General features: G+C 41.8%; 1 protein-coding gene across 2 annotated transcripts in view; it reads right to left on the reverse strand.

Moving 5' to 3' along the window:
- Window positions 1-27,458, reverse strand: part of LOC115103170 (thymocyte selection-associated high mobility group box protein TOX-like) — a 100,512-nt gene that overhangs the window by 56,195 nt on the left and 16,859 nt on the right. For both annotated transcript variants that reach the window (XM_029623896.2, XM_029623895.2), the window contains exon 2: window positions 1,169-1,234. In XM_029623896.2, the coding sequence (XP_029479756.1) occupies window positions 1,169-1,234 (66 nt within the window). The remainder of the gene's footprint in view (window positions 1-1,168; window positions 1,235-27,458) is intronic.

Genomic DNA, 27,458 nt, shown 5'->3' on the forward strand with positions numbered 1-27,458 from the left:
CTTAAGGAATAAAAGTAAAAAGTAAAAGTAGTCAAAAATATAAATAGTAAAGTACAGATACCCTAAAAAACGACTTAAGTAGTAATTTAAAGTATTTGTACTTAAGTACTTTACACCACTGCCTACCACTTCGCGGCTGAGCCGATGTTGCTCCTAGACATTTCCACTTCACAATAACAGCACTTACAGTTGACCGGGGCAGCTCTAGCAGGGCAAACATTTGAAGAACTGACTTATTGGAAAGGTGGCGTTGTATGACGGTGCCACGTTGAAAGTCACTGAGCTCTTCAGTAAGGCCATTCTACTGCCAATATTTGTCTATGGAGATTGCATGGCTGTGTGCTCAATTTTATACACCTGTCAGCAACAAGTATGACTGAAACAGCCGAATCCACTAATCTGAAGGGGTGTCCACATACTTCTGGAGATGTATTATAGTTAACACTCCCACTAGAATACATGGAGAAACAGCCCTGCAACACATGTACACATGAAAGCTAAATGCACCTCTTTTTAGTGATACATTTTAATTTATAGGCTTTTTGAAGCTGGAATCCCTAATGGTGAATCTGCCATGTCCGTTTAGGATATTAAAACAACCTCAAGAAACCGGAAATAATGAACACTTTTTTTCCCCCCTCGGACATCATTGCACACGCGATAAAACAGCAGAATATGTTCCGCAAAATGTTTTTACCCCCCTGCTCACCTCCGTTTGGACGCTCCTCAACTCTGTTTTGTATAACAATAACAAAGGGACTGGGGAGAACAGAGGCGCTGGTTCCCCTAATGTGGATTCCATCTTTAAGCAGCTGTGTACTCTACCAGACCTGGGTTCAGGTACTATTTGATCGTTTACAGTTTTGGGACTATTCTATTGGCTCATTAAGCCAGGCAAGCTCTCAAACAGGCACAGCTTGGCTGTAGCTAGGTAGAACTGTAAGTTGAACTGGAAATAAAATAAAATCTATCTAACAACAAAACAACTGTGCAGTTAGTGGCTTTATTGGATTAGGCTGCAACGAGGTTTAAATGCACTGTTTACATGTCATAATAGCCCCTGATTATGGTGGCGACTGATAGTGGGCGCTAATTTAGCGATGCGTCATCTTAAATGTGTCTAATTAGGATTTCAAACTTAAAGCACAGGGAAGAGTAATTAACCCACCTGGTTGGTTGGCACAAAGTCCAGGCCAGCCTCTGGCATGCCCAGGAACATGGCCTCACTGTCGTACTGCAAACACAACAAGAACACAACAGGAGCACAGTTAGAATGGTGTTCACTTTACCTAAGAAAATGAGACAGAGACAGAGATAGAGGGGGAAGACAGAGAGGGGAGAGAGAGAGAGGGAGACAGAGATAGAGGGGGAAGACCGAGAGGGGAGAGAGAGGGAGACAGCGAGAGGGGGAAGACAGAGAGGAGAGAGAGAGGGAGACAGAGATAGAGGGGGAAGACAGAGAGGAGAGAGAGAGGGAGACAGAGATAGAGGGGGAAGACAGAAAGGAGAGAGAGAGGGAGACAGAGAGAGGGGGAAGACAGAGAGGAGAGAGAGAGGGAGACAGAGATAGAGGGGGAAGACAGAGAGGAGAGAGAGAGGGAGACAGAGATAGAGGGGGAAGACAGAAAGGAGAGAGAGAGGGAGACAGAGATAGAGGGGAAGACAGAGAGGGGGAGAGAGAGGGAGACAGAGATAGAGGGGGAAGACAGAGAGGGGGAGAGAGAGAGAGAGAGAGAGAGAGAGGGAGACAGAGATAGAGGGGGAAGACAGAGAGGGGGAGAGAGAGAGAGAGAGACAGAGATAGAGGGGGAAGACAGAGAGGGGAGAGAGAGAGGGAGACAGAGATAGAGGGGGAAGACAGAGAGGGGGAGAGAGAGAGAGACAGAGATAGAGGGGGAAGACAGAGAGGAGAGAGAGAGAGAGAGAGGGAGACAGAGATAGAGGGGGAAGACAGAGGGAGAGAGAGAGAGAGAGAGAGAGAGAGACAGACATAGAGGGGGAAGACAGAGAGGGAGAGATATAGAGGGAGACAGAGATAGAGGGGAAGACAAAGAGGGAGAGAGAGAGAGGGAGACAGAGATAGAGGGGGAAGACAGAGAGGGGAGAGAGAGAGAGGGAGACAGAGATAGAGGGGAAGACAGAGAGGGGAGAGATATAGAGGGAGACAGAGATAGAGGGGGAAGACAGAGAGGGGAGAGAGTGAGAGAGACAGAGATAGAGGGGGAAGACAGCGAGGGGAGAGAGAGAGAGGGAGACAGAGATAGAGGGGGAAGACAGAGAGGGGAGAGAGAGGGAGACAGAGATAGAGATATATAGAGGTGAGTGCAATGTTTACTGTTAATTTCTAATCGTTTTTGTTGATGTTGTTAAATTAGTTTCTTCTCAGTTTTGTTTATTTAACTTATTTAGGCGATGTAAACATACATTTCCCATGCCAATAAAGCTCCTTGGAATTGAATTGAGAGAAAAGAAAGAAAAACATTAGAAAAGAGAGAGGTAGAGGAAGAGAGAGAGTATTATATTAGTCAACTGATGTTTTCCTTTTGTTGTTGTCTTTGTTCAGGGTTCTTGTCTTTCCCTTTTCGGACAACTTCCCTTTGAAGGCCTTGTTCTCATCCTTATCGACTCGAGATGTCAGCAATTTAAAGCAATTAGCACACTAGTAATTACAAGCCACAAAGGAAAGGCTTGAACGCAATCCTTTCATGTGCAATCTGTTATAAAACAGAAAAGCCCCTATGTCTGTCTGTCTGTCTGTCTGTCTGTCTGTCTGTCTGTCTGTCTGTCTGTCTGTCTGTCTGTCTGTCTGTCTGTCTGTCTGTCTGTCCATGCTGCATCCCCACTTACACTTTACTGCTTTGAGTTAGGCCTATAGTGATTCACCTCACACACACACGCACACACACACACTTTGGAAGCAACGGAAATTGAGATTTACTAGTATAGCTAAAATGCACATTCAAGTCTTAACATGAAAATGGACTGTATGTGAAGGACGCTATATAACCGGTCAATATACATTCCATACAGTGAGGCATCACTACACATACACTACACATACACTACACATACACTACACAGACACTACACATACAATACACATACACTACACATACACTACACAGACACTACACATACACTACACAGACACTACACAGACTACACACAGACTACACTTAGCCCTTATATCAGGTTGTAAGGGGACATTAGAATAAGACCAAGTGATCTGTGATAAAATACTTGAGTGCAATTGATTCAAAGTGCAATACATTCAAAGTCAACATTTCTTGTGATTCAGTGCATATGTCCCGTATGATTTCATTCAGCCAATTGTTCTTGAATAAACACTGAGCCCCATGGTTTTGGCAGTGTTCCAGTTTAAATGTACGTAATGATTGCCATTTCCCCCTCTACCCTCTTAACATCTGTGATCTCTTAGTTCAGGGTGGCTTGCTCCACTTCTAACACATTATAAGTCTCAAAACAAATAAGCTACTTTTCTTTTGATGCCAGTATGTATTAGTGAAATGGGTCTGTAGTAGGGAACTGTTTTGAATCCCCAGCCCAACTTGTGGAGTGTTCAAAGAATTCTCTCCCTTTCTTTAAAGTGTGTTTTAGATGAGTCAATGGTAAAGGAGTTGTCCAAAAGCAGCTGTATGGCACCAGTCTTGCTATAACCTCACTCACTCAGGGTGAGAGTAGAACTAATGTAACAAATATCATCATAAGGGATTTGTTCATATCTGCATTGGATACAAGATACAGAGTTGTGATTGGTGCTAGGACAGTTTTAGTACGAGCTGATTGGACAAAGAGCTCTGTCTCAACCTCAGCAGTAGCATCCTGTTCTAACCATCCCATGCACCTGTCCTGTCCTACAAGGGACATGCCAGGTGAAAATGCTAAGCCCATCCACACAGGTAGACACTGAACAAACGACTGCTCACAATTCGCCAGCTGTCACACCAATGCAAATGAGCGATCGGATGACTAAATCAACAAAAAGCCAAAACAGGGTGTCATGGCTGACCTCTTGTAAGACGACCCCCCCCTCTCTCTCTCTCTACACAGAGTTTGGAATGGAGCATCTGCCTGGCAGTCCAAGGAAAGGGGAGGCTGTAGGGTTGTAACACAGACACTTATTCCTCCAAATGAACCGACACCTCTGCATTATTAATGATTACATGGAACAGCTGCATGTGTCCGTGGAACATGGAACAGACTCGCAATAGCAGCACTGGACAAACAATCTATACAAGTTCTATGAGAGCTGACTCTCTTGTACAGTATAACATGTGGTCTCAACAGTGTTTCTCTCTCTCTCTCAATTCAATTCAAAGGGCTTTATTGGCATGGGAAACATATGTTTACATTGCCAAAGTAAGTGAAATAAATAATAGACATAAGTTAAATAAACAATAAAAAATTAACAGTAAACATTACACTCATAAAAGTTGCAAAGAAATAGAGACATTTCAAATGTCATATGTATATATACAGTGTTATAACGATGTGCAAATAGTTAAAAAGCGAAAATAAATAAACATAAATATGGGTTATATTTACAATGGTGTTTGTTCTTCACTGGTTGACCTTTTCTTGTGGCAAACAAGTCACAAATCTTGCTGCTGTGAATAGCACACTGTGGTATTTCACTCAATAGATATGGGAGTTTATCAAAATTGGATTTGTTTTCAAATTCTTTGTGGGTCTGTGTAATCTGAGGGAAATATGTGTCTCTAATATGGTTATACATTTGGCGGGAGGTTAGGAAGTGCATCTCAGCTTCCACCTCATTTTGTTGGCAGTGTGCACATAGCCTGTCTTCTCTTGAGAGCCAGGTCTATACATAGTCAAATCTTAATATTGGGTCAGTCACAGTGGCAGAAGTACTCTCTGTTTTTTTGTTGATTCTTTCCAATGTGTCAAGTAATTATTTTGTTGTTTTCTCATGATTTGGTTGGTCTAATTGTGTTGTTGTTCTGGGCCTCTGTGGGGTCTGTTTGTTTTTGTGAGCAGAGCCCCAGGACCAGCTTGCTTAGGGGACTCTTCTCCATGTTCATCTCTCTGTTGGTGATGGCATTGATATGGAAAGTTTGGGAATCTCTTCTTTTTAGGTGGTTGTAGAATTTAACAGCTCTTTTTGGATTTTGATAATTAGCAGGTATCGGCCTAATTCTGCTCTGCATGCATTATTTGGTGTTTTACGTTGTACACAGAGGATATTGTTGCAGAATTCTGCATGCAGAGTCTCAATTTGGTGTTTGTCCCATTTTGTCATTTTTGGGTTGGTGAGCAGACCCCAGCCCTCACAAACATAAAGGACAATGGGTTCTATAACTGATTCAAGTATTTTAGCCAGATCCTAATTGGTATGTTGAAATGTATGTTCCCTTTGATGGGGCAAAAGGCCCTTCTTGCCTTGTCTCTCAGATCGTTCACAGCTTTGGGGAAGTTACCAGTGACACTGATGTTTAGGCCGAGGTATGTATAGTTTTTTGTGTGCTCTAGGGCGACGGTGTCTAGATGGAATATGTATGTGGTCCTGGCAACTGGACCTGTTTTGGAACACCATTCATTTTGTCTAACTGAGATTTACTGTCAAGGCCCAGGTCTGACAGAATCTGTGCAGAAGATCTAGGTGCTGCTGTAGGACCTCCTTGGCTGGGGATAAAAGCACCAGATCATCAGCAAACAGTAGGACATTTGACTTCAGATTCTAGTAGGGTGAGACCGGGTGCTGCTGACTGTTCTAGTGCCCTTACAAATTTGTTTATATGTTGAAGAGGGTGGGGCTCAAACTGCATCCCTGTCTCACCCCACGGCCCTGTGGAAAGAAATGTGTGTGTTGTTTGCCAATTGGAACAGCACACTTGTTGTTTGTGTACATGGATTTTATAATGTTTTTCCCCCAACACCTGTCCTACGATAGTTTGGTAAAAAGACAACTTGACATTTGCTAAGTATATTGTTTACACTGAGGAAATGTACGAGTCTGCTGTTAACGACAATGCAGAGTATTTTCGAGAGGTTGCTGTTGACACATATCCCACGGTAGTTATTGGGGTCAAATTTGTCTCTACTTTTGTGGATTGGGGTGATCAGTCCTTGGTTCCAAATATTGGGGAAGATGCCAGAGCTGTGGATGATGTTAAAGAGTTGAAGTATAGCCAATTGTAATTTGTGGTCGGTAAATTTTATCATTTCACTTAGGATACTATGAAACCACAGGCCTTTTTGGGTTGGAGGGTTTGTATGTTGTCCTCTAGTTCATTCAATGTAATTGGAGAATCCAGTGGTTTCTGGTAGTCTTTAATAGTTCATTCAAAGATTTGTATTTGATCATTCTTCATCAAACCATTTCTCTCTCTCTCACTCAATCCCCCCTCTTCTTCCATAAAGTTACATAAGGATGGGAGTAAACTGTAAACTGTAGAGCAAAGCCAACATAAACACCATAGCTAATATACCAATACATTGACATGCTGTGAGAAAAAACAAACACATGGGGAGTGCTACTTTTGTTAGCCTCAGTGACTTATGCTACTGTTAGATAAACCCCAAATGTGTTCTGCCTTTGTTAGCCTCAGTGACTTATGCTACTGTTAGATAAACCCCAAATGTGTTCTGCTTTTGTTAGCCTCAGTGACTTATGCTACTGTTAGATAAACCCCAAATGTGTTCTGCTTTTGTTAGCCTCAGTGACTTATGCTACTGTTAGATAAACCCCAAATGTGTTCTGCTTTTGTTAGCCTCAGTGACTTATGCTACTGTTAGATGAACCCCAAATGTGTTCTGCTTTTGTTAGCCTCAGTGACATATGCTACTGTTAGATAAACCCCAAATTTGTTCTGCTTTTGTTAGCCTCAGTGACTTATGCTACTGTTAGATAAACCCCAAATGTGTTCTGCTTTTGTTAGCCTCAGTGACTTATGCTACTGTTAGATAAACCCCAAATGTGTTCTGCTTTTGTTAGCCTCAGTGACTTATGCTACTGTTAGATAAACCCCAAATGTGTTCTGCTTTTGTTAGCCTCAGTGACTTATGCTACTGTTAGATAAACCCCAAATGTGTTCTGCTTTTGTTAGCCTCAGTGACTTATGCTACTGTTAGATAAACCCCAAATGTGTTCTGCTTTTGATAAAGAAAGGCTAACAGCTATATCATGTAATAAGTAGGGCATATAGAAACTCTGACCCCTATACTGATTGGAGTCATCTGACCCCGCCCATTCACTCAATGCTGTATGCGGAACGGCACCTCAGTACCTCCAGGCTCTGATCAGGCCCTACACCCAAACAAGGGCACTGCGTTCATCCACCTCTGGCCTGCTCGCCTCCCTACCACTGAGGAAGTACAGTTCCCGCTCAGCCCAGTCAAAACTGTTCGCTGCTCTGGCCCCCCAATGGTGGAACAAACTCCCTCACGACGCCAGGACAGCGGAGTCAATCACCACCTTCCGGAGACACCTGAAACCCCACCTCTTTAAGGAATACCTAGGATAGGATAAAGTAATCCTTCTCCCCCCCCCTTAAAAGACCTAGATGCACTATTGTAAAGTGGCCGTTCCACTGGATGTCATAAGGTGAAAGCACCAATTTGTAAGTCGCTCTGGATAAGAGCGTCTGCTAAATGACTTAAATGTAAATGTAAATGTAAATTAACCAATGGATGCTCTTTGCTGTCAACTATAAAGAGTGTCAGTGCACGAGACAGCATCCCATTGATCTGTTCAGGACTTCCTCCCAACAGTAATAGTCAGTCAGTCAAAGTGGTCGTAGTGACAACAGTTTCTCCCGCTGCCTTTTTTCAATATACTAAACACTGTTGCGCTGTGGGTGTGGCATCTTCCTCATCAAATATACAGTAAACATTGTAAAAGGCAAAACTAGAGAATAACCCAAGCAGCGTAGACTAGACCAATGAGAGAGAACCCATTTGATCTGAATGTATTTCTGTTGAACAGTTGGGTCATTACCGTGATGTTTATAGCCCCTGACAGGTCTTGTAGATTCCATTTTTTATTGGATGGTGTATATTGACCCCTTTGTCAAATTGGCTTTATCCATTTGCTTTTCCTGGCGCGGGATGATATGTGCCGAACTGACAGATCTCCTGCTCGCTGATACATACTGTAATGAAATAGAGTGAGTTCTATTTTCTGCCTCTGCACCTGTGCTCTTTCCTTTATTGCTTGGTTGTACTCGATAGGCTCCTATGACGCAGATGGGCATGCCGTAATCTCCTTCATTGTTATAGTCTTTTTGGTCATAGAGGTGTAGAGGATGATTAAATGTTGTGACATACACACAGTGTCGTACCATGGAAGCTATGCTAACTTGCTAACGCTAGTTTTCAGTGCAGTCTCTTCAGTGTCTGCAAACAGACCGATGCAGAGGACATACCTGTCTAGAATATCAGTCTGACAGAGTCCAAAAAAAGAAGTGGAAATTGTGATGATTTTTGTCATTTTCTTTCCATCTTACGCGTTCTGATGTGAATCAGACGGCGGAACCTATTTCACTCTTCATCGGTTTTTCTCTGAGAGGCCGGAGAAGAGGAACATAAGAGGCTCCTATATCCTGGGAGCTTTTTATGTTGCAACCAAAGGCTTATCTTAATAAAGTATGTCTCTATATGCAGTGGGTAACATTGCAGTTTCACTACCGACAAGCCCAAAATAAAAATGAGGCCCAAATAATACTACAGGTTACTTTGTGTGGACTGGTTAGATAGTGTGTCCTTACTAGCCTGTTGGTTGGCTTTAAGATCTAAAACACTACTACATCTAAAACAATACTACATCTAAAACACTACTACATCTAAAACACTACTACATCTAAAACACTACTACATCTAAAACACTACTACATCTAAAACACTACTACATCTAAAACACTACTACATCTAAACACTACTACATCTAAAACACTACTACATCTAAAACACTACTACATCTAAAACACTACTACATTTAAAACACTACTACATCTAAAACACTACTACATCTAAAACACTACATAAAACATCTAAAAAACACTACTACATCTAAAACTACTACATCTAAAACACTACTACATCTAAAACACTAATACATCTAAAACACTACTACATTTAAAACACTACTACATCTAAACACTACTACATCTAAAACACTACTACATCTAAAACACTACTACATCTAAAACACTACTACATCTAAAACACTACTACATTTAAAACACTACTACATCTAAACACTACTACATCTAAAACACTACTACATCTAAAACACTACTACATCTAAAACACTACTACATCTAAAACACTACTACATCTAAAACACTACTACATTTAAAACACTACATCTAAACACTACTACATCTAAAACACTACTACATCTAAAACACTACTACATCTAAAACACTAATACATCTAAAACACTAATACATCTAAAACACTACTACATCTAAAACACTACTACATCTAAAACACTACTACATCTAAAACACTAATACATCTAAAACACTACTACATCTAAAACACTAATACATCTAAAACACTAATACATCTAAAACACTACTACATTTAAAACACTACTACATCTAAACACTACTACATCTAAAACACTACTACATCTAAAACACTACTACATCTAAAACACTACTACATCTAAAACACTACTACATCTAAAACACTACTACATCTAAAAAACACTACTACATCTAAAACACTACTACATCTAAAACACTACTACATCTAAAACACTACTACATCTAAAACACTAATACATCTAAAACACTACTACATCTAAAACATTTAAAACAAAACACTACTACATCTAAACACTACTACATCTAAAACACTACTACATCTAAAACACTACTACATCTAAAACACTACTACATTTAAAACACTACATCTAAACACTACTACATCTAAAACACTACTACATCTAAAACACTACTACATCTAAAACACTACTACATCTAAAACACTACTACATCTAAAACACTACTACATCTAAAACACTACTACATCTAAAACACTACATCTAAACACTACTACATCTAAAACACTACTACATCTAAAACACTACTACATCTAAAACACTAATACATCTAAACACTACTACATCTAAAACACTACTACATCTAAAACACTACTACATCTAAAACACTACTACATCTAAAACACTACTACATCTAAAACACTAATACATCTAAAACACTACTACATTTAAAACACTACTACATCTAAACACTACTACATCTAAAACACTACTACATCTAAACACTACTACATCTAAAACACTACTACATCTAAAACACTACTACATCTAAAACACTACTACATTTAAAACACTACTACATCTAAACACTACTACATCTAAAACACTACTACATCTAAAACACTACTACATCTAAAACACTACTACATCTAAAACACTACTACATCTAAAACACTACATCTAAAACACTACTATCTAAACACTACTACATCTAAAACACTACATCTAAAACACTACTACATCTAAAACACTAATACATCTAAAACACTACTACATCTAAAACACTACTACATCTAAAACACTACTACATCTAAAACACTAATACATCTAAAACACTACTACATCTAAAACACTAATACATCTAAAACACTAATACATCTAAAACACTACTACATTTAAAACACTACTACATCTAAACACTACTACATCTAAAACACTACTACATCTAAAACACTACTACATCTAAAACACTACTACATCTAAAACACTACTACATCTAAACACTACTACATCTAAAACACTACTACATCTAAAACACTACTACATCTAAAACACTACTACATCTAAAACACTACTACATCTAAAACACTAATACATCTAAAACACTACTACATTTAAAACACTACTACATCTAAACACTACTACATCTAAAACACTACTACATCTAAAACACTACTACATCTAAAACACTACTACATCTAAAACACTACTACATTTAAAACACTACATCTAAACACTACTACATCTAAAACACTACTACATCTAAAACACTACTACATCTAAAACACTACTACATCTAAAACACTACTACATCTAAAACACTACTACATCTAAAACACTACTACATCTAAAACACTACTACATTTAAAACACTACATCTAAACACTACTACATCTAAAACACTACTACATCTAAAACACTACTACATCTAAACACTACTACATCTAAAACACTACTACATCTAAAACACTACTACATCTAAAACACTACTACATCTAAAACACTACTACATCTAAAACACTACTACATCTAAAACACTAATACATCTAAAACACTACTACATCTAAAACACTAATACATCTAAAACACTACTACATCTAAAACACTAATACATCTAAAACACTACTACATCTAAAACACTAATACATCTAAAACACTAATACATCTAAAACACTACTACATCTAAAACACTACTACATCTAAAACACTACTACATCTAAAACACTACTACATCTAAACACTACTACATCTAAAACACTACTACATCTAAAACACTACTACATCTAAAACACTACAACATCTAAAACACTACTACATCTAAAACACTACTACATCTAAAACACTACTACATCTAAAACACTAATACATCTAAAACACTAATACATCTAAAACACTAATACATCTAAAACACTACTACATCTAAAACACTACTACATCTAAACACTACTACATCTAAAACACTACTACATCTAAAACACTACTACATCTAAAACACTACTACATCTAAAACACTACTACATCTAAAACACTACTACATCTAAAACACTACTACATCTAAACACTACTACATCTAAAACACTACTACATCTAAAACACTACTACATTTAAAACACTACTACATCTAAACACTACTACATCTAAAACACTACTACATTTAAAACACTACTACATCTAAACACTACTACATCTAAACACTACTACATCTAAAACACTACTACATCTAAACACTACTACATCTAAAACACTACTACATCTAAAACACTACTACATCTAAAACACTAATACATCTAAACACTACTACATCTAAAACACTACTACATCTAAAACACTAATACATCTAAACACTACTACATCTAAAACACTAATACATCTAAAACACTACTACATCTAAAACACTAATACATCTAAAACACTACTACATCTAAAACACTACTACATCTAAAACACTAATACATCTAAAACACTACTACATCTAAACACTACTACATCTAAAACACTACTACATCTAAAACACTACTACATCTAAAACACTACTACATCTAAAACACTACTACATCTAAAACACTACTACATCTAAAACACTAATACATCTAAACACTACTACATCTAAAACACTAATACATCTAAAACACTACTACATCTAAAACACTACTACATCTAAAACACTAATACATCTAAAACACTACTACATCTAAACACTACTACATCTAAACACTACTACATCTAAACACTACTACATCTAAACACTACTACATCTAAAACACTAATACATCTAAAACACTAATACATTGCTTGATAACACTTTATTTTGCTGTATGCACACATATTTTTTTATTTAACCTTTATTTAACTAGGCAAGTCACTTAAGAACATGACGGCCTAGGAACATATCTCAAATGTATAATCCCACTGAATATATACCAGCAGCATACCACCCTGCATCCCACTGCATATATACCAGCAGCATACCACCCTGCATCCCACTGCATATATACCAGCAGCATACCACCCTGCATCCCACTGCATATATACCAGCAGCATATCACCCTGCATCCCACTGCATATATACCAGCAGCATACCACCCTGCATCCCACTGCATATATACCAGCAGCATATCACCCTGCATCCCACTGCATATATACCAGCAGCATACCACCCTGCATCCCACTGCATATATACCAGCAGCATACCACCCTGCATCCCACTACATATATACCAGCAGCATACCACCCTGCATCCCACTACATATATACCAGCAGCATACCACCCTGCATCCCACTGCATATATACCAGCAGCATACCACCCTGCATCCCACTGCATATATACCAGCAGCATATCACCCTGCATCCCACTGCATATATACCAGCAGCATACCACCCTGCATCCCACTGCATATATACCAGCAGCATACCACCCTGCATCCCACTGCATATATACCAGCAGCATACCACCCTGCATCCCACTACATATATACCAGCAGCATACCACCCTGCATCCCACTACATATATACCAGCAGCATACCACTACATATATACCAGCAGCATACCACCCTGCATCCCACTGCATATATACCAGCAGCATACCACCCTGCATCCCACTGCATATATACCAGCAGCATACCACTCTGCATCCCACTACATATATACCAGCAGCATACCACCCTGCATCCCACTACATATATACCAGCAGCATACCACCCTGCATCCCACTACATATATACCAGCAGCATACCACCCTGCATCCCACTGAATATATACCAGCAGCATACCACCCTGCATCCCACTGCATATATACCAGCAGCATACCACCCTGCATCCCACTACATATATACCAGCAGCATACCACCCTGCATCCCACTACATATATACCAGCAGCATACCACTACATATATACCAGCAGCATACCACCCTGCATCCCACTGCATATATACCAGCAGCATACCACCCTGCATCCCACTGCATATATACCAGCAGCATACCACCCTGCATTCCACTGCATATATACCAGCAGCATACCACCCTGCATCCCACTGCATATATACCAGCATCATACCACCCTGCATCCCACTGCATATATACCAGCAGCATACCACCCTGCATCCCACTGCATATATACCAGCATCATACCACCCTGCATCCCACTGCATATATACCAGCAGCATACCACCCTGCATCCCACTGCATATATACCAGCAGCATACCACCCTGCATCCCACTACATATATACCAGCAGCATACCACCCTGCATCCCACTACATATATACCAGCAGCATACCACCCTGCATCCCACTGAATATATACCAGCAGCATACCACCCTGCATCCCACTGCATATATACCAGCAGCATACCACCCTGCATCCCACTACATATATACCAGCAGCATACCACCCTGCATCCCACTACATATATATCAGCAGCATACCACTACATATATACCAGCAGCATACCACCCTGCATCCCACTGCATATATACCAGCAGCATACCACCCTGCATCCCACTGCATATATACCAGCAGCATACCACCCTGCATTCCACTGCATATATACCAGCAGCATACCACCCTGCATCCCACTGCATATATACCAGCAGCATACCACCCTGCATCCCACTGCATATATACCAGCAGCATACCACCCTGCATCCCACTGCATATATACCAGCAGCATACCACCCTGCATCCCACTGCATATATACCAGCAGCATACCACCCTGCATCCCACTACATATATACCAGCAGCATACCACCCTGCATCCCACTGCATATATACCAGCAGCATACCACCCTGCATCCCACTACATATATACCAGCAGCATACCACCCTGCATCCCACTGCTGGCTTGCTTCTGAAGCTCAGCAGGATTGGTCCTAGTCGGTACCTGGATGGGAGACCAGATACTGCTGGAAGTAGTGTTGGAGTGAAATTAGGAGGCACTCTTTCCTCAGGCCTAAATAAAATATCCCAATGCCCCAGGGCAGTGATTGGGGACACTGATTGGGCTGTCTTTTGGATGGGACGTTAAACGGGTGTCCTGACTCTCTGTGGTCACTAATGATCCCATGTCACTTGTCATAAGAGTAGAGGTGTTAACCCCGGTGTCCTGGTTAAATTCCTAATCTGGCCCTCATACCTTCACGGTCACCTAATCATCCCCAGTTTACAATTGGCTCATTCACCCCCCCCCTCCCCCCTGTAACTATTTCCCAGGTCGTTGCTGTAAATGAGAATGTGTGCTCAGTCAACTTTCCTTTTAAAATAACGGCAAAATAAAATAAATAATGTATTAGTGTCTTCACATACTATTGCAGCATGTTAGCGCCCCCCAACACCATGTGCAGTGCTACGTCAAGATCCTATCCATCACCATTACCGTCCATTCATTCTCTATCTACAACACTGCACATCTCTGTGGTCTTTCTCTCTATCACTCTAACATCACAGTGGGTCTGATCTGATAGTGTTTCATTTCCAGCATCACATGTGGCTGTGTGGGGAGGGCTGTTGATATCAGGCAGCCCTACCCTGTGAGGAGCATGACTGGGTTTGTTGTCAAACCAAATTACACACACTCTCTCCGTGTACAAACCCTAGTCTGAATAACAAGCAGCTAGCTAAGTGGGTCAGGGTCGCCATGGAGAGAGAGAGAGAGAGAGAGAGAGAGGGGGGGGGAGAAGGGGAGTGGGGGGGAAGGGAAGAGAGGGGGAAGGGAAGAGAGGGGGGAAGGGAAGAGAGAGGGGGAAGGGAAGAGAGAGGGGGAAGGGAGGGAGAGGGGGAATAGGGGATGGGGGGAATAGAGAGGAATAATGGTAGAGTGAGAAATAAAAGAGGAAAGGGAAGAGAGGGGAGAAACAAGAGAGAGAAGGAATGGGCTAGAGTGAGCGAACAAGGGGGAGAAACAAGAGAGAGGAAGGAATGGGCTAGAGTGAGCGAACAAGGGGGAGAAACAAGAGAGAGGAAGGAATGGGCTAGAGTGAGCGAACAAGGGGAGAAACAAGAGAGAGGAAGGAATGGGCTAGAGTGAGCGAACAAGGGGGAGAAACAAGAGAGAGGAAGGAATGGGCTAGAGTGAGCGAACAAGGGGGAGAAACAAGAGAGAGGAAGGAATGGGCTAGAGTGAGCGAACAAGGGGGAGAAACAAGAGAGAGGAAGGAATGGGTTAGAGTGAGCGAACAAGGGGGAGAAACAAGAGAGAGGAAGGAATGGGCGAGAGTATGCGAACAAGGGGGAGAAACAAGAGAGAGGAAGGAATGGGCTAGAGTTAGCGAACAAGGGGGAGAAACAAGAGAGAGGAAGGAATGGGCTAGAGTGAGCGAACAAGGGGGAGAAACAAGAGAGAGGAAGGAATGGGCTAGAGTTAGCGAACAAGGGGGAGAAACAAGAGAGAGGAAGGAATGGACTAGAGTGAGCGAACAAGGGGGAGAAACAAGAGAGAGGAAGGAATGGGCTAGAGTGAGCGAACAAGGGGGAGAAACAAGAGAGAGGAAGGAATGGGCTAGAGTGAGCGAACAAGGGGGAGAAACAAGAGAGAGGAAGGAATGGGCTAGAGTGAACGAACAAGGGGGAGAAACAAGAGAGAGGAAGGAATGGGCTAGAGTGAGCGAACAAGGGGGAGAAACAAGAGAGAGGAAGGAATGGGCTAGAGTGAGCGAACAAGGGGGAGAAACAAGAGAGAGGAAGGAATGGGCTAGAGTGAGCGAACAAGGGGGAGAAACAAGAGAGAGGAAGGAATGGGCGAGAGTATGCGAACAAGGGGAGAAACAAGAGAGAGGAAGGAATGGGCTAGAGTGAGCGAACAAGGGGGAGAAACAAGAGAGAGGAAGGAATGGGCTAGAGTGAGCGAACAAGGGGAGAAACAAGAGAGAGGAAGGAATGGGCTAGAGTGAGCGAACAAGGGGGAGAAACAAGAGAGAGGAAGGAATGGGCTAGAGTGAGCGAACAAGGGGGAGAAACAAGAGAGAGGAAGGAATGGGCTAGAGTGAGCGAACAAGGGGAGAAACAAGAGAGAGGAAGGCATGGGCTAGAGGAGCTAGAGTGAACAAGGGGGAGAAACAAGAGAGAGGAAGGAATGGGCTAGAGTGAGCGAACAAGGGGGAGAAACAAGAGAGAGGAAGGAATGGGCTAGAGTGAGCGAACAAGGGGGAGAAACAAGAGAGAGGAAAGAATGGGCTAGAGTGAGCGAACAAGGGGGAGAAACAAGAGAGAGGAAGGAATGGGCTAGAGTGAGCGAACAAGGGGGAGAAACAAGAGAGAGGAAGGAATGGGCTAGAGTGAGCGAACAAGGGGAGAAACAAGAGAGAGGAAGGCATGGGCTAGAGTGAGCGAACAAGGGGGAGAAACAAGAGAGAGGAAGGAATGGGCTAGAGTGAGCGAACAAGGGGGAGAAACAAGAGAGAGGAAGGAATGGGCTAGAGTGAGCGAACAAGGGGGAGAAACAAGAGAGAGGAAGGAATGGGCTAGAGTGAGCGAACAAGGGGGAGAAACAAGAGAGAGGAAGGAATGGGCTAGAGTGAGCGAACAAGGGGGAGAAACAAGAGAGAGGAAGGAATGGGCAAGAGTATGCGAACAAGGGGGAGAAACAAGAGAGAGGAAGGAATGGGCTAGAGTGAGCGAACAAGGGGGAGAAACAAGAGAGAGGAAGGAATGGGCTAGAGTGAGCGAACAAGGGGGAGAAACAAGAGAGAGGAAGGAATGGGTTAGAGTGAGCGAACAAGGGGGAGAAACAAGAGAGAGGAAGGAATGGGTTAGAGTGAGCGAACAAGGGGGAGAAACAAGAGAGAGGAAGGAATGGGCTAGAGTGAGCGAACAAGGGGGAGAAACAAGATCGAGGAAGGAATGGGCTAGAGTGAGCGGGGGAACAAGGGGGAGAAACAAGAGAGAGAAGGAATGGGCTAGAGTGAGCGAACAAGGGGAGAAACAAGAGAGAGGAAGGAATGGGCTAGAGTGAGCGAACAAGGGGGAGAAACAAGAGAGAGGAAGGAATGGGCTAGAGTGAGCGAACAAGGGGAGAAACAAGAGAGAGGAAGGCATGGGCTAGAGTGAGCGAACAAGGGGGAGAAACAAGAGAGAGGAAGGAATGGGCTAGAGTGAGCGAACAAGGGGGAGAAACAAGAGAGAGGAAGGAATGGGCTAGAGTGAGCGAACAAGGGGGAGAAACAAGAGAGAGGAAGGAATGGGCTAGAGTGAGCGAACAAGGGGGAGAAACAAGAGAGAGGAAGGAATGGGCTAGAGTGAGCGAACAAGGGGGAGAAACAAGAGAGAGGAAGGAATGGGCTAGAGTGAGCGAACAAGGGGGAGAAACAAGAGAGAGGAAGGAATGGGCTAGAGTTAGCGAACAAGGGGGAGAAACAAGAGAGAGGAAGGAATGGGCTAGAGTGAGCGAACAAGGGGGAGAAACAAGAGAGAGGAAGGAATGGGCTAGAGTGAGCGAACAAGGGGAGAAACAAGAGAGAGGGAAGGAATGGGTTAGGGGGAGAAACAAGAGAGAGAAGGAATGGGTTAACATGAGGGAGAAACAAGAGAGAGGAAGGAATGGGCAAGAGTATGCGAACACGGGGAGAAACAAGAGAGAGGAAGGAATGGGCTAGAGTGAGCGAACAAGGGGGAGAAACAAGAGAGAGGAAGGAATGGGCTAGAGTGAGCGAACAAGGGGGAGAAACAAGAGAGAGGAAGGAATGGGCGAGAGTATGCGAACAAGGGGGAGAAACAAGAGAGAGGAAGGAATGGGCTAGAGTGAGCGAACAAGGGGGAGAAAGAGCAAAAGGGGGGATGAAAAAGAGAGAGGGATGGGAGAGAGGGGGAAGGGGGAGGAGTGTGGATCTCAGTTTCTGCTCCCCCAGTATTCAATATCAAGTGTGGCATTAATCTTGGACTCCAAATCATAGCCTTGATGAACAACCTCTGTCTGTGGCACATTACATCTCCAAGTGATTCTCTCTCTCTCTCTCTCCCTCCCTCCCACCCTCCCTCCCCAAATGCCAATTTGGTGAGGGTCTAGAGTAAGGCTGAGTGTGTCTTCTTCTATGTCCCAGCACTGTAATTGATGACTATAACAGCCAGGAAACTTTCATGACTACCTATCTGACTATAACAGCCAGGACACTTTCATGACTACCTATCTGACTATAACAGCCAGGACACTTTCATGACTACCTATCTGACTATAACAGCCAGGACACTTTCATGACTACCTATCTGACTATAACAGCCAGGACACTTTCATGACTACCTATCTGACTATAACAGCCAGGACACTTTCATGACTACCTATCTGACTATAACAGCCAGGACACTTTCATGACTACCTATCTGACTATAACAGCCAGGACATTTTCATGACTACCTATCTAACTATAACAGCCAGGACACTTTCATGACTACCTATCTGACTATAATAGGCACTTTCATGACTACCTATCTGACTATAATAGGCACTTTCATGACTACTTATCAAGCCCTGCTGTGACTCATATCACTGGGTAGAGGGAGAGAGTAGGTGAGAGAGGGAGTAGGGATTCAGGCCTATATAAATCATAGCCTGGTAGCATTTCACTCTCTCTGGCACTGCCTCGTAAAGACAGGAGTGAGTGCTGTAAAGGAGCTGTAATTCATAGGGGTAAAAATGTGAGTTTATAACGACAGAGGATAAGGGGGTTTTAATGGCAAAAACGATAACGATGTTTCATATAATCAAAACATTATGATGATTTAACACCAGTGTTTGAGTTATGCCCTCAGTCAGGATTTGACACTTTCCTTTTCATCTGTGAAGAAAATTAGGTTTGATATCACCTTTCAATTTCATGAACGTTTCTCAGACCCTGCATAATCTAAGATACATTTTTGATTTGCTTGTTTGATCTTGTAAGTACAGTACATGTATTTCCTATTTTGTGATTGTTACCTGCTGTAGTGTGAGGAACCACACTGTGCAGCGTGTTTAGACCAAGGTAAAGTTGATCAGTTTATCTCAGGATGCTACAGCTGAAAGTTAGATCAGTTGATTTCTAGCACTTTTTTGTTATGCTTCTTTGAAGTGGTGGGGGTGGTTTCTGTGCTGATTTATCCCGATGTGGAGCAATATGACCATATACCTTGTGCTCAAAGATAACCTGCATACTATATGGCAGATCTTCATCTGAGCCAGTTTGCAGCAACAGGTCATGTGAATTATAATCATAATCAAGGACATTTTTGTAGGAGTTGATACATTTTATGTAAAGGGAAAATCAAGTGGAAATGATAAACTTCAGAAGCCCTTATAAAATGCAAATCCACTGCAAGTTAAACATCTGTAGGGGCTGCCAGAGATACCATGACAACACAAACACACAGACACACAATCAGAAATAACTCAAAAATGACATTTAATCACTTACAGTATGATGACACACACAGGATATTACAAAACTATTTATACAGAATACCAACTACGACCAACCACACTGCGCAAACACACAATCACTACTTGGTACAATGAACAAATACCAACCCAGGGACATGATAACAGGCTGGTAACTAAGTTCTCATTTCAGCCATTATGTTTCCTCAGCATAACCCTTTGTCAATGTCCCATTAAATTCATCTAAAATCTAACTTCCAGCCCAATTAATTCAGATGTTGGGTGAATCATTCTCTAAGCAAAATGCCTTGCACAGTGCCTCATTAAAATATGAATCAGCATCCCTTTCAATTTAGATGCCCTCTCTTTCTCTCCACATCTCTCTCTCTCTTCACCTCTTGTGACACCTGCTTAACGCAACAGGTAAAATGCTTATTAGATCATTAACAAGCAGTTTTTTCATCCCCAATGCAACAAACTGACAGACCCCACATTTCCATCTTCTCAAGTCTGATTTACAGAATCTGAATTCTGAATAGAAAATAATTCCACCATCTGTTATGAAGATCAAAACTGACTTCGGGAGTCTTGTTCAGTCATTAAGCTTTTAATCAGGAAATCATCATGGGACAATTATAAACGCATCTCCACCAGAATCAAGCAACTGATACGTCATTTATCCTGAGACCATACTGACAGAGAGTTGCTGATATGTATAATCTTTCTGATGATATTTTCCAGTACAGCGGGAGACAGATAGTAGGGGCATAGACAAAGGTTTGGCAGGGGGTATATGTCACGGACACCGGCGTCACGCTTCCAGACAAACTAAACACCTTCTTTGCCCGCTTTGAGGATAATACAGTGCCAACGATGCGGCTCGCTAACAAGGACTGCGCACTCCTTCTCCGAGGCCGACGTGAGGTAAACATTTAAAGTTGTTAACCCTCGCAAGGCTGCTGGCCCAGACAGCATCCCTAGCCGGGTCCTCAGAGCAAGCGCAGACCAGCTGGCTGGTGTGTTTAAGGACATATTCAACCAATCCCTATCTCAGTCTGTTGTCCCCACTCTCCAGAGGGTGGTGTGGTCTGCACAACGCATCACCGGGGGCAAACTACCTGCCCTCCATGACACCTACAGCACCCAATGTCACAGGAAGGCAAAAAAGGATCATCAAGGACAACAGCCAAACGAGCCACTGCCTGTTCACCCCGCTACCATCCAGAAGGCAGGGTCAGTACAGGTGCATCAAAGCTGGGACCGAGAGACTGAAGAACAGCTTCTATCTCAAGGCCATCAGACAGCCATCACTAACACAGAGAGGCTGCTGCCTACATTGAGACCCAATCACTGGACACTTTAATAAATTGATCACTAATCACTTTAAACAATGCCACTTTAAATATTGCCACTTTAATAATGTTTACATATCTTACATTACTAATATCACATGTAAATATTGTATTTTATACCATCTATTGCACCTTGCCTATGCCGCCCGGCCATCGCTCATCCATATATTTATATGTACATATTCTCATTCACTCCTTTAGATTTGTGTGTATAAGGTAGTTTTTGGGGAATTGTTAGATTACTTGTTAGATATTACAGCACTGTCGGAACTAGAAGCACAAGCATTTCGCAATACTCGCATTAACATCTGCTAACCATGTGTATGTGACCAATAAAATGTGATTTGATTTGATTTGATGTGGTCTGGAGTCGGGAACTTAAGACTGCTACACCAGCCACGGGTACTGATATGTACAATCAACTATCTGTCTGTTGGAACCAACATCAATGAAGGAGAATTGGGATAGTCTCATAGGGAACCTGTGTAACATAGAGAGTGTTCTGTAACATGTACATTATTAACTGCTCATATGTGCCACTTCGACAAAGACGTAATACTAGAATGAACAAGGGGTCTCTACTAACAAGAAGTGACATCATTCCAAAAGGATCCGTTCCAGAAGGATATGAGACCTCATCATTGATGTTACTGCTAAAAGCTATTCTTGAATCCGATTTAACTTGGGATGATCTTCATATGTGGTTCAGCCTCACTTACTTTAGTTGAATTGACTTAAGTCCATCGGTATAGCTAAATGACTAGAACTCAAATGTAATACATTAGCTACAATGAAGCCTTAGCTCGCTAGTACCACCGTAGTTTCACATCTCCCTTTTTTTACATGGGATTTTCCCTCATGCGAATTGTTTAAAAAATTAAAAAATAAGATGTTTATTTTGGAATGCTGCTGCACCACATGCCACTGGAAAAAGGCAGAGAAAGCAAAGGCCAGGGTACACCTGGTCTCCTATTTCTTATCCAGGACCTTGCAAAATGTTGTTTTACTATCAATACATTTGGGTTTATGTTTTGCTTTCAATAATATCATTATTTTTGTTTGTAATAATAATAATTTTTGTTCTCAATTTCAGGCATTTTCCTTGATATTAATGGCACAAAAGTAAGTCACTTACTAAAGGATTGCATCAAATAATAACACTATTACTGGAACGCTTGAATCGTTCATTGAAAGATTAACAAGGCAACAGTAGACATGTTGTTCCCCACAAATTATGCAGACACAATTCAAGCTCAAACAGGACAGGAAATTTGCTTGTTCAAAGTTTGGAATTTCAATTCATTACTATAGCACCTCCCTTGGGCCTATCAGTGTCATTTTGTAAATGCCTGGTCTCTATGGCAAGACGCATTATTCACCCAAGTTTTGTCAAAATCAGGCCAGTGCTGACTGAGATATTTTTAGGCTATACAGTGCTTACTTTGTTTACAAACATAGAAGTAAATGTGGAGTTTTCTTACATGTGAAATTACAAAGTAGATTTTGACATGTGAAAACCGTTTGTATGACTGCTAACCATGATGAAATAAAGGCAACAGTAAACATGTAGTCTCCCACAAATGATGTAGCGCCCCCCTTGGGCCAATCAGCATATGGCAAGATGCATCATTCAACCAAGTTTCTTCAAAATCGGGCCAGTTGTGTCTGAGATATTGCTTGTTATAACCCCCCCCCCCCCCCCCCTTGGCCAATCAGTGTCATTATGTAAATGCCGGATCTCTATGGCAAGATGCTTCATTCACCCAAGAGATTTTCACATGTGAAACGACAAATCTGATTTTCACATGTGAATACTGCTCAATTCCGGTCTTGGAAGGCTGAAACAGTTCTGTTTTTTGTTTCTACATGGAAGTTAATTGTACTCACCTGGTGTCCACGGTCTGAATAAGTCCCTGGTTAGAACGAGACGATGAACACCGGTAGAGTTATGACGTTTTGTTCGTTTTGGCCAATTTTTTTTAGGCTGTTCGCACACACAATTTTCTTTGTTTGAGGCAAGTCAAAGTTAGATAGCTGAAGTCTATGCCTCTTCGTCTGTGATTGGTCAACAGTACTACTCCTGGTAGGATTGGGAGCTATGGACAGGATTCTTCAATGAAGCTAGACATGTTATCATTCAATAAGCGATGACTAGTTTTCATGCTATTTTTTAACTTGAGAAATACTGCACCAAACATCTTAGTTAATTAATTACAGATTTCTTCATTAATCTTAGATTCATTCTATCTATTCTGAGGAACACTGGCTATGTTGTTGCTATGGTGTCTCAAGAGGGACAAACGTTAATATTGCCACTTCTTTCTCATTTTTCAAGCAAAGAACTTTTAAGGGGGTATGTGAGGCATAGACATTTGCTGGGAGAAAACCGAACCTACTATGCGGGTGCCTTTAGTCCCTATCGCTATACGAATTGCATCACACCTAGTGTTTCATGCTTACATTTACATATAGATTAACATGTAGATGTAGATTAACATATAGATAGGTTTAATATAAACAGGAACGCACACAGATGTGATACGACTCAGTAGAGGTGTGAGACTGTGAGGAAAACAACCCAGAGAGAGTCATATGCATCTGGGATAGCCAAGGCTACAATCGCAGAGCTGGGCTACAGCAAGATAACTAGACAATGCAGGGGCGCAACTTTCACTGGGGACAGGAGGGACATGTCCCCCCACAAAGTCTGAAATGGCATTTTTGTCCCCCCCAGTTTCATCATTGGAATGTGATACAAAATGAGGCAACGGTGTGCTTTAGGACCATGCGAATGCCTCCGAGCAGTCGGGTAGGCTGTCCCCCACACTTCTAAAACCAAAGTTGCGCCCCTGCTTTGATGTATAGCAATCAAACTACTTAGTCTAAACTGAATCTGAGTCTTTTTTAGATCTCAATCCCTTTAAACAAAGAGAACTAGGAAAAGGGAAAAAGCATACAGAACACCATAGCCACAGATCTAGAATCAGCTTTATCTTACTCATGCCTAATCTTAACCATTAGGGGCACTAATCAGTCACTCCAGGATTTCTCAGAGATTTTTTGTAATATTTACAAATCAAGCATTTTGCCCCGGAAATTCTGACATTTTGCATGGCAATTTGCGATGATTTTGTCCAATTTGTTGCAAAAATGCACTGACGAGGTAAAAGGTTTGCTGACGTGTGGCTTGATTGAACCAAGTCCCCATGCAATATGCAGAGAATTGTTGATTTAGAAAAAATATGTGGTATCATGGAATGCTGGAGGAACTGAATAATGCAAAACTGACTTTAGCTCAGTGTCTTATTTGGGAAACTACATCCTGTCAATTCACTCGTGAGCTTCAATAGACCTAATCTCTCCCTACACCTCAGGATCTGCCACTACAGTATAGTAACCAGACTCCTTTGTTTGTACGGGGTTCTCTCTTCTTAACCTGTGTTTAATTACAATAGTGCAGCTGTTGCTGGTTTACACAAAGAGGTAATATATCTGTCATGTCACCCTGCCTCCATGGCGCCTGCTGTTTATACAGAACAGAGTACAGGACAGAACCCATTACCCACTACAGCCATAGTCCCCGTTACCATGGCTACTGTACAGTAGACTACTGCAGGGGTTCCAAAAGTTTTTCACCCCCTCCCAGCATTAGGGAACACACACACAATGTCTATTTCTATGGACACAAGTACTGTTCACACCCCTCTTGTTGGTGGGGAGAATTTAGCAGTTTTATCAGAAAAAGCAATTCTATAGATTGTGCCATGTCTAATGTGTATTCATGTGATATTTGAGTGACAAAAGGGGCTTAAAAACCTATGTTAAAAAATGTTAGCTGACAAGTTATAAATAGCTCTTTAAGGTACACAATGACTAACATGACAATAGGAACTGATGATGCGCTACCAAATATCGAAACTGCACCTTGTGCATTCTACTACTACAACTTTTAAGAGTACGTTTAAAGCTGGATTGGGTTCTTTAAAAAAAAGTTTTTTTGTGGGAGTACGGAGAAATAGCCCCTCTTGTTCCGAGACACTGATTTAAGGATTTGGGGAAGGTGAGCTGATACTAGGTCAGTGCCGAACTGCACCGCCAGACCGATGTGTGTCAGTGTGGGACAGAACAGACATGAGCAGGGTACAGGCGTTGTTGTTATGGACAGTGTTATAAGGATGAAAGGCAGATGTTATCATCAGATAGCCCAGAGACCATAGGGCCAGGAGTTTTCCCTGACCACAGCCATATACACTGAGTATACAAAACATTAAGAACACCTGCTCTTTCCATGATATAGACTGACCAGGTGAATCCAGGTGAAAACTATGATCCTTTTTGATGTCACCTGTTAAATCCACTTCAGTCAGTGTAGATGAAGGGGAGGAGACATGTTAAATCCACTTCAGTCAGTGTAGATGAAGGGGAGGAGACATGTTAAATCCACTTCAGTCAGTGTAGATGAAGGGGAGGAGACATGTTAAATCCACTTCAGTCAGTGTAGATGAAGGGGAGGAGACATGTTAAATCCACTTCAGTCAGTGTAGATGAAGGGGAGGAGACATGTTAAATCCACTTCAGTCAGTGTAGATGAAGGGGAGGAGACATGTTAAATGAACTTCAGTCAGTGTAGATGAAGGGGAGGAGACGGGATAAAGAAGGATATTTAAGACTTGAGACATGGATTATGTCTGTGTGTCATTGAGGGGTTGAAAGGGCAAGACAAAATATTGAAGTGCCTTTGAATGGGGTATAGTAGTAGGTGCACTGGTTTGTGTCAAGAACTGCAACACTGCTGGGTTTTTCACGTTCAACAGTTTCCTGTGTGTATCAAGAATGGTCCACCACACAAAAGACATCCAGCCAACTTGACACAACTGTGGGAAGCATTGGAGTCAACATGGGCCAGCATCTGTGGAATGCTTTCGACACCTCGTAGAGTCCATGCCCCGACAAACTGAGGATGTTCTGAGGGCAAATGGGGGTGCAACTCAATATTAGGAAGGTGTTCCTAATGTCTGGTATAGTCAGTGTAGATAGATGTCTCTTCAGGAAAAACTCCAGGCACTCGTTATAACCTAAAGAGTAGATATGGGCAGGCCACAGACATGGCTGGGTACATGTCATTTCAGGTCAGGCAGGGAAAATTTCACCAGAAAATGTGATTCTCTTTAAACCCCAAAATATAATTTTCCCTCAACATTTAGCTAAATTTAAAATGTCCAAAAATCCTAAAAGCAGTCCCATATAAAAAGTCAAAGCTATTTCATAAACAGCGAGCAAGAGCCCTATACTTATGCATGGATAAGTATCTTTCCTGTGGAAGATTATCTTGTGTAGGTTAAGCCACAAGGTTCCTTTTTAAAGCAGCCTGGTTAGGGAGCCTTTTTCAGGCCCGGCTCTCGCCCTCCATACTAAACCACTGAGAGCCTCTGACTAATGCAAAACTAAATGGGATATGACTCTCAGCTGGTTTCCTAGTGAAATGCCCTATATGTTAGTCCTCTCTCTCTGTTTCCTCCTATTTTCCTCTCCTTTCCAGTTCTTCTCATGATAATATAGAACATTGTTATATATTATATTATTATTATAGCACACATTATTATCAAATCCTATCCTTTTCTATATTGCATAGTCACAGCATATACATCATTGCTTATCTGATTATGGCTGTAAATTGATATCGATGATTCCGTTTACATAATGCATGGAGAACAACATGGCACCCCAGTAAAAGGACCACCATACGTTGTTATCAGGTAACTATTGTATATAATACGGAAACAACCAGTTATACAGTGGTGCCACAGTACTGTAGTAAATTCATAAATATCTACCAATATATCAAGAAAAAAACCTATTGACTGATCCTCTGGCTTTTGAAATGAAAGTGCATGGGAGCAGCGAACTCCACCATGAGCTCTGAATTACTGCAGTTTCCCTCAAAGTCAAACATGCAATTACTCTCTCAACGACTGCTATTCTGGCTCGAAGTTAA

Source organism: Oncorhynchus nerka, linkage group LG20 (assembly GCF_034236695.1).
Source record: "Oncorhynchus nerka isolate Pitt River linkage group LG20, Oner_Uvic_2.0, whole genome shotgun sequence".
In the NCBI taxonomy this organism is placed as follows: Eukaryota; Metazoa; Chordata; class Actinopteri; order Salmoniformes; family Salmonidae; genus Oncorhynchus; species Oncorhynchus nerka.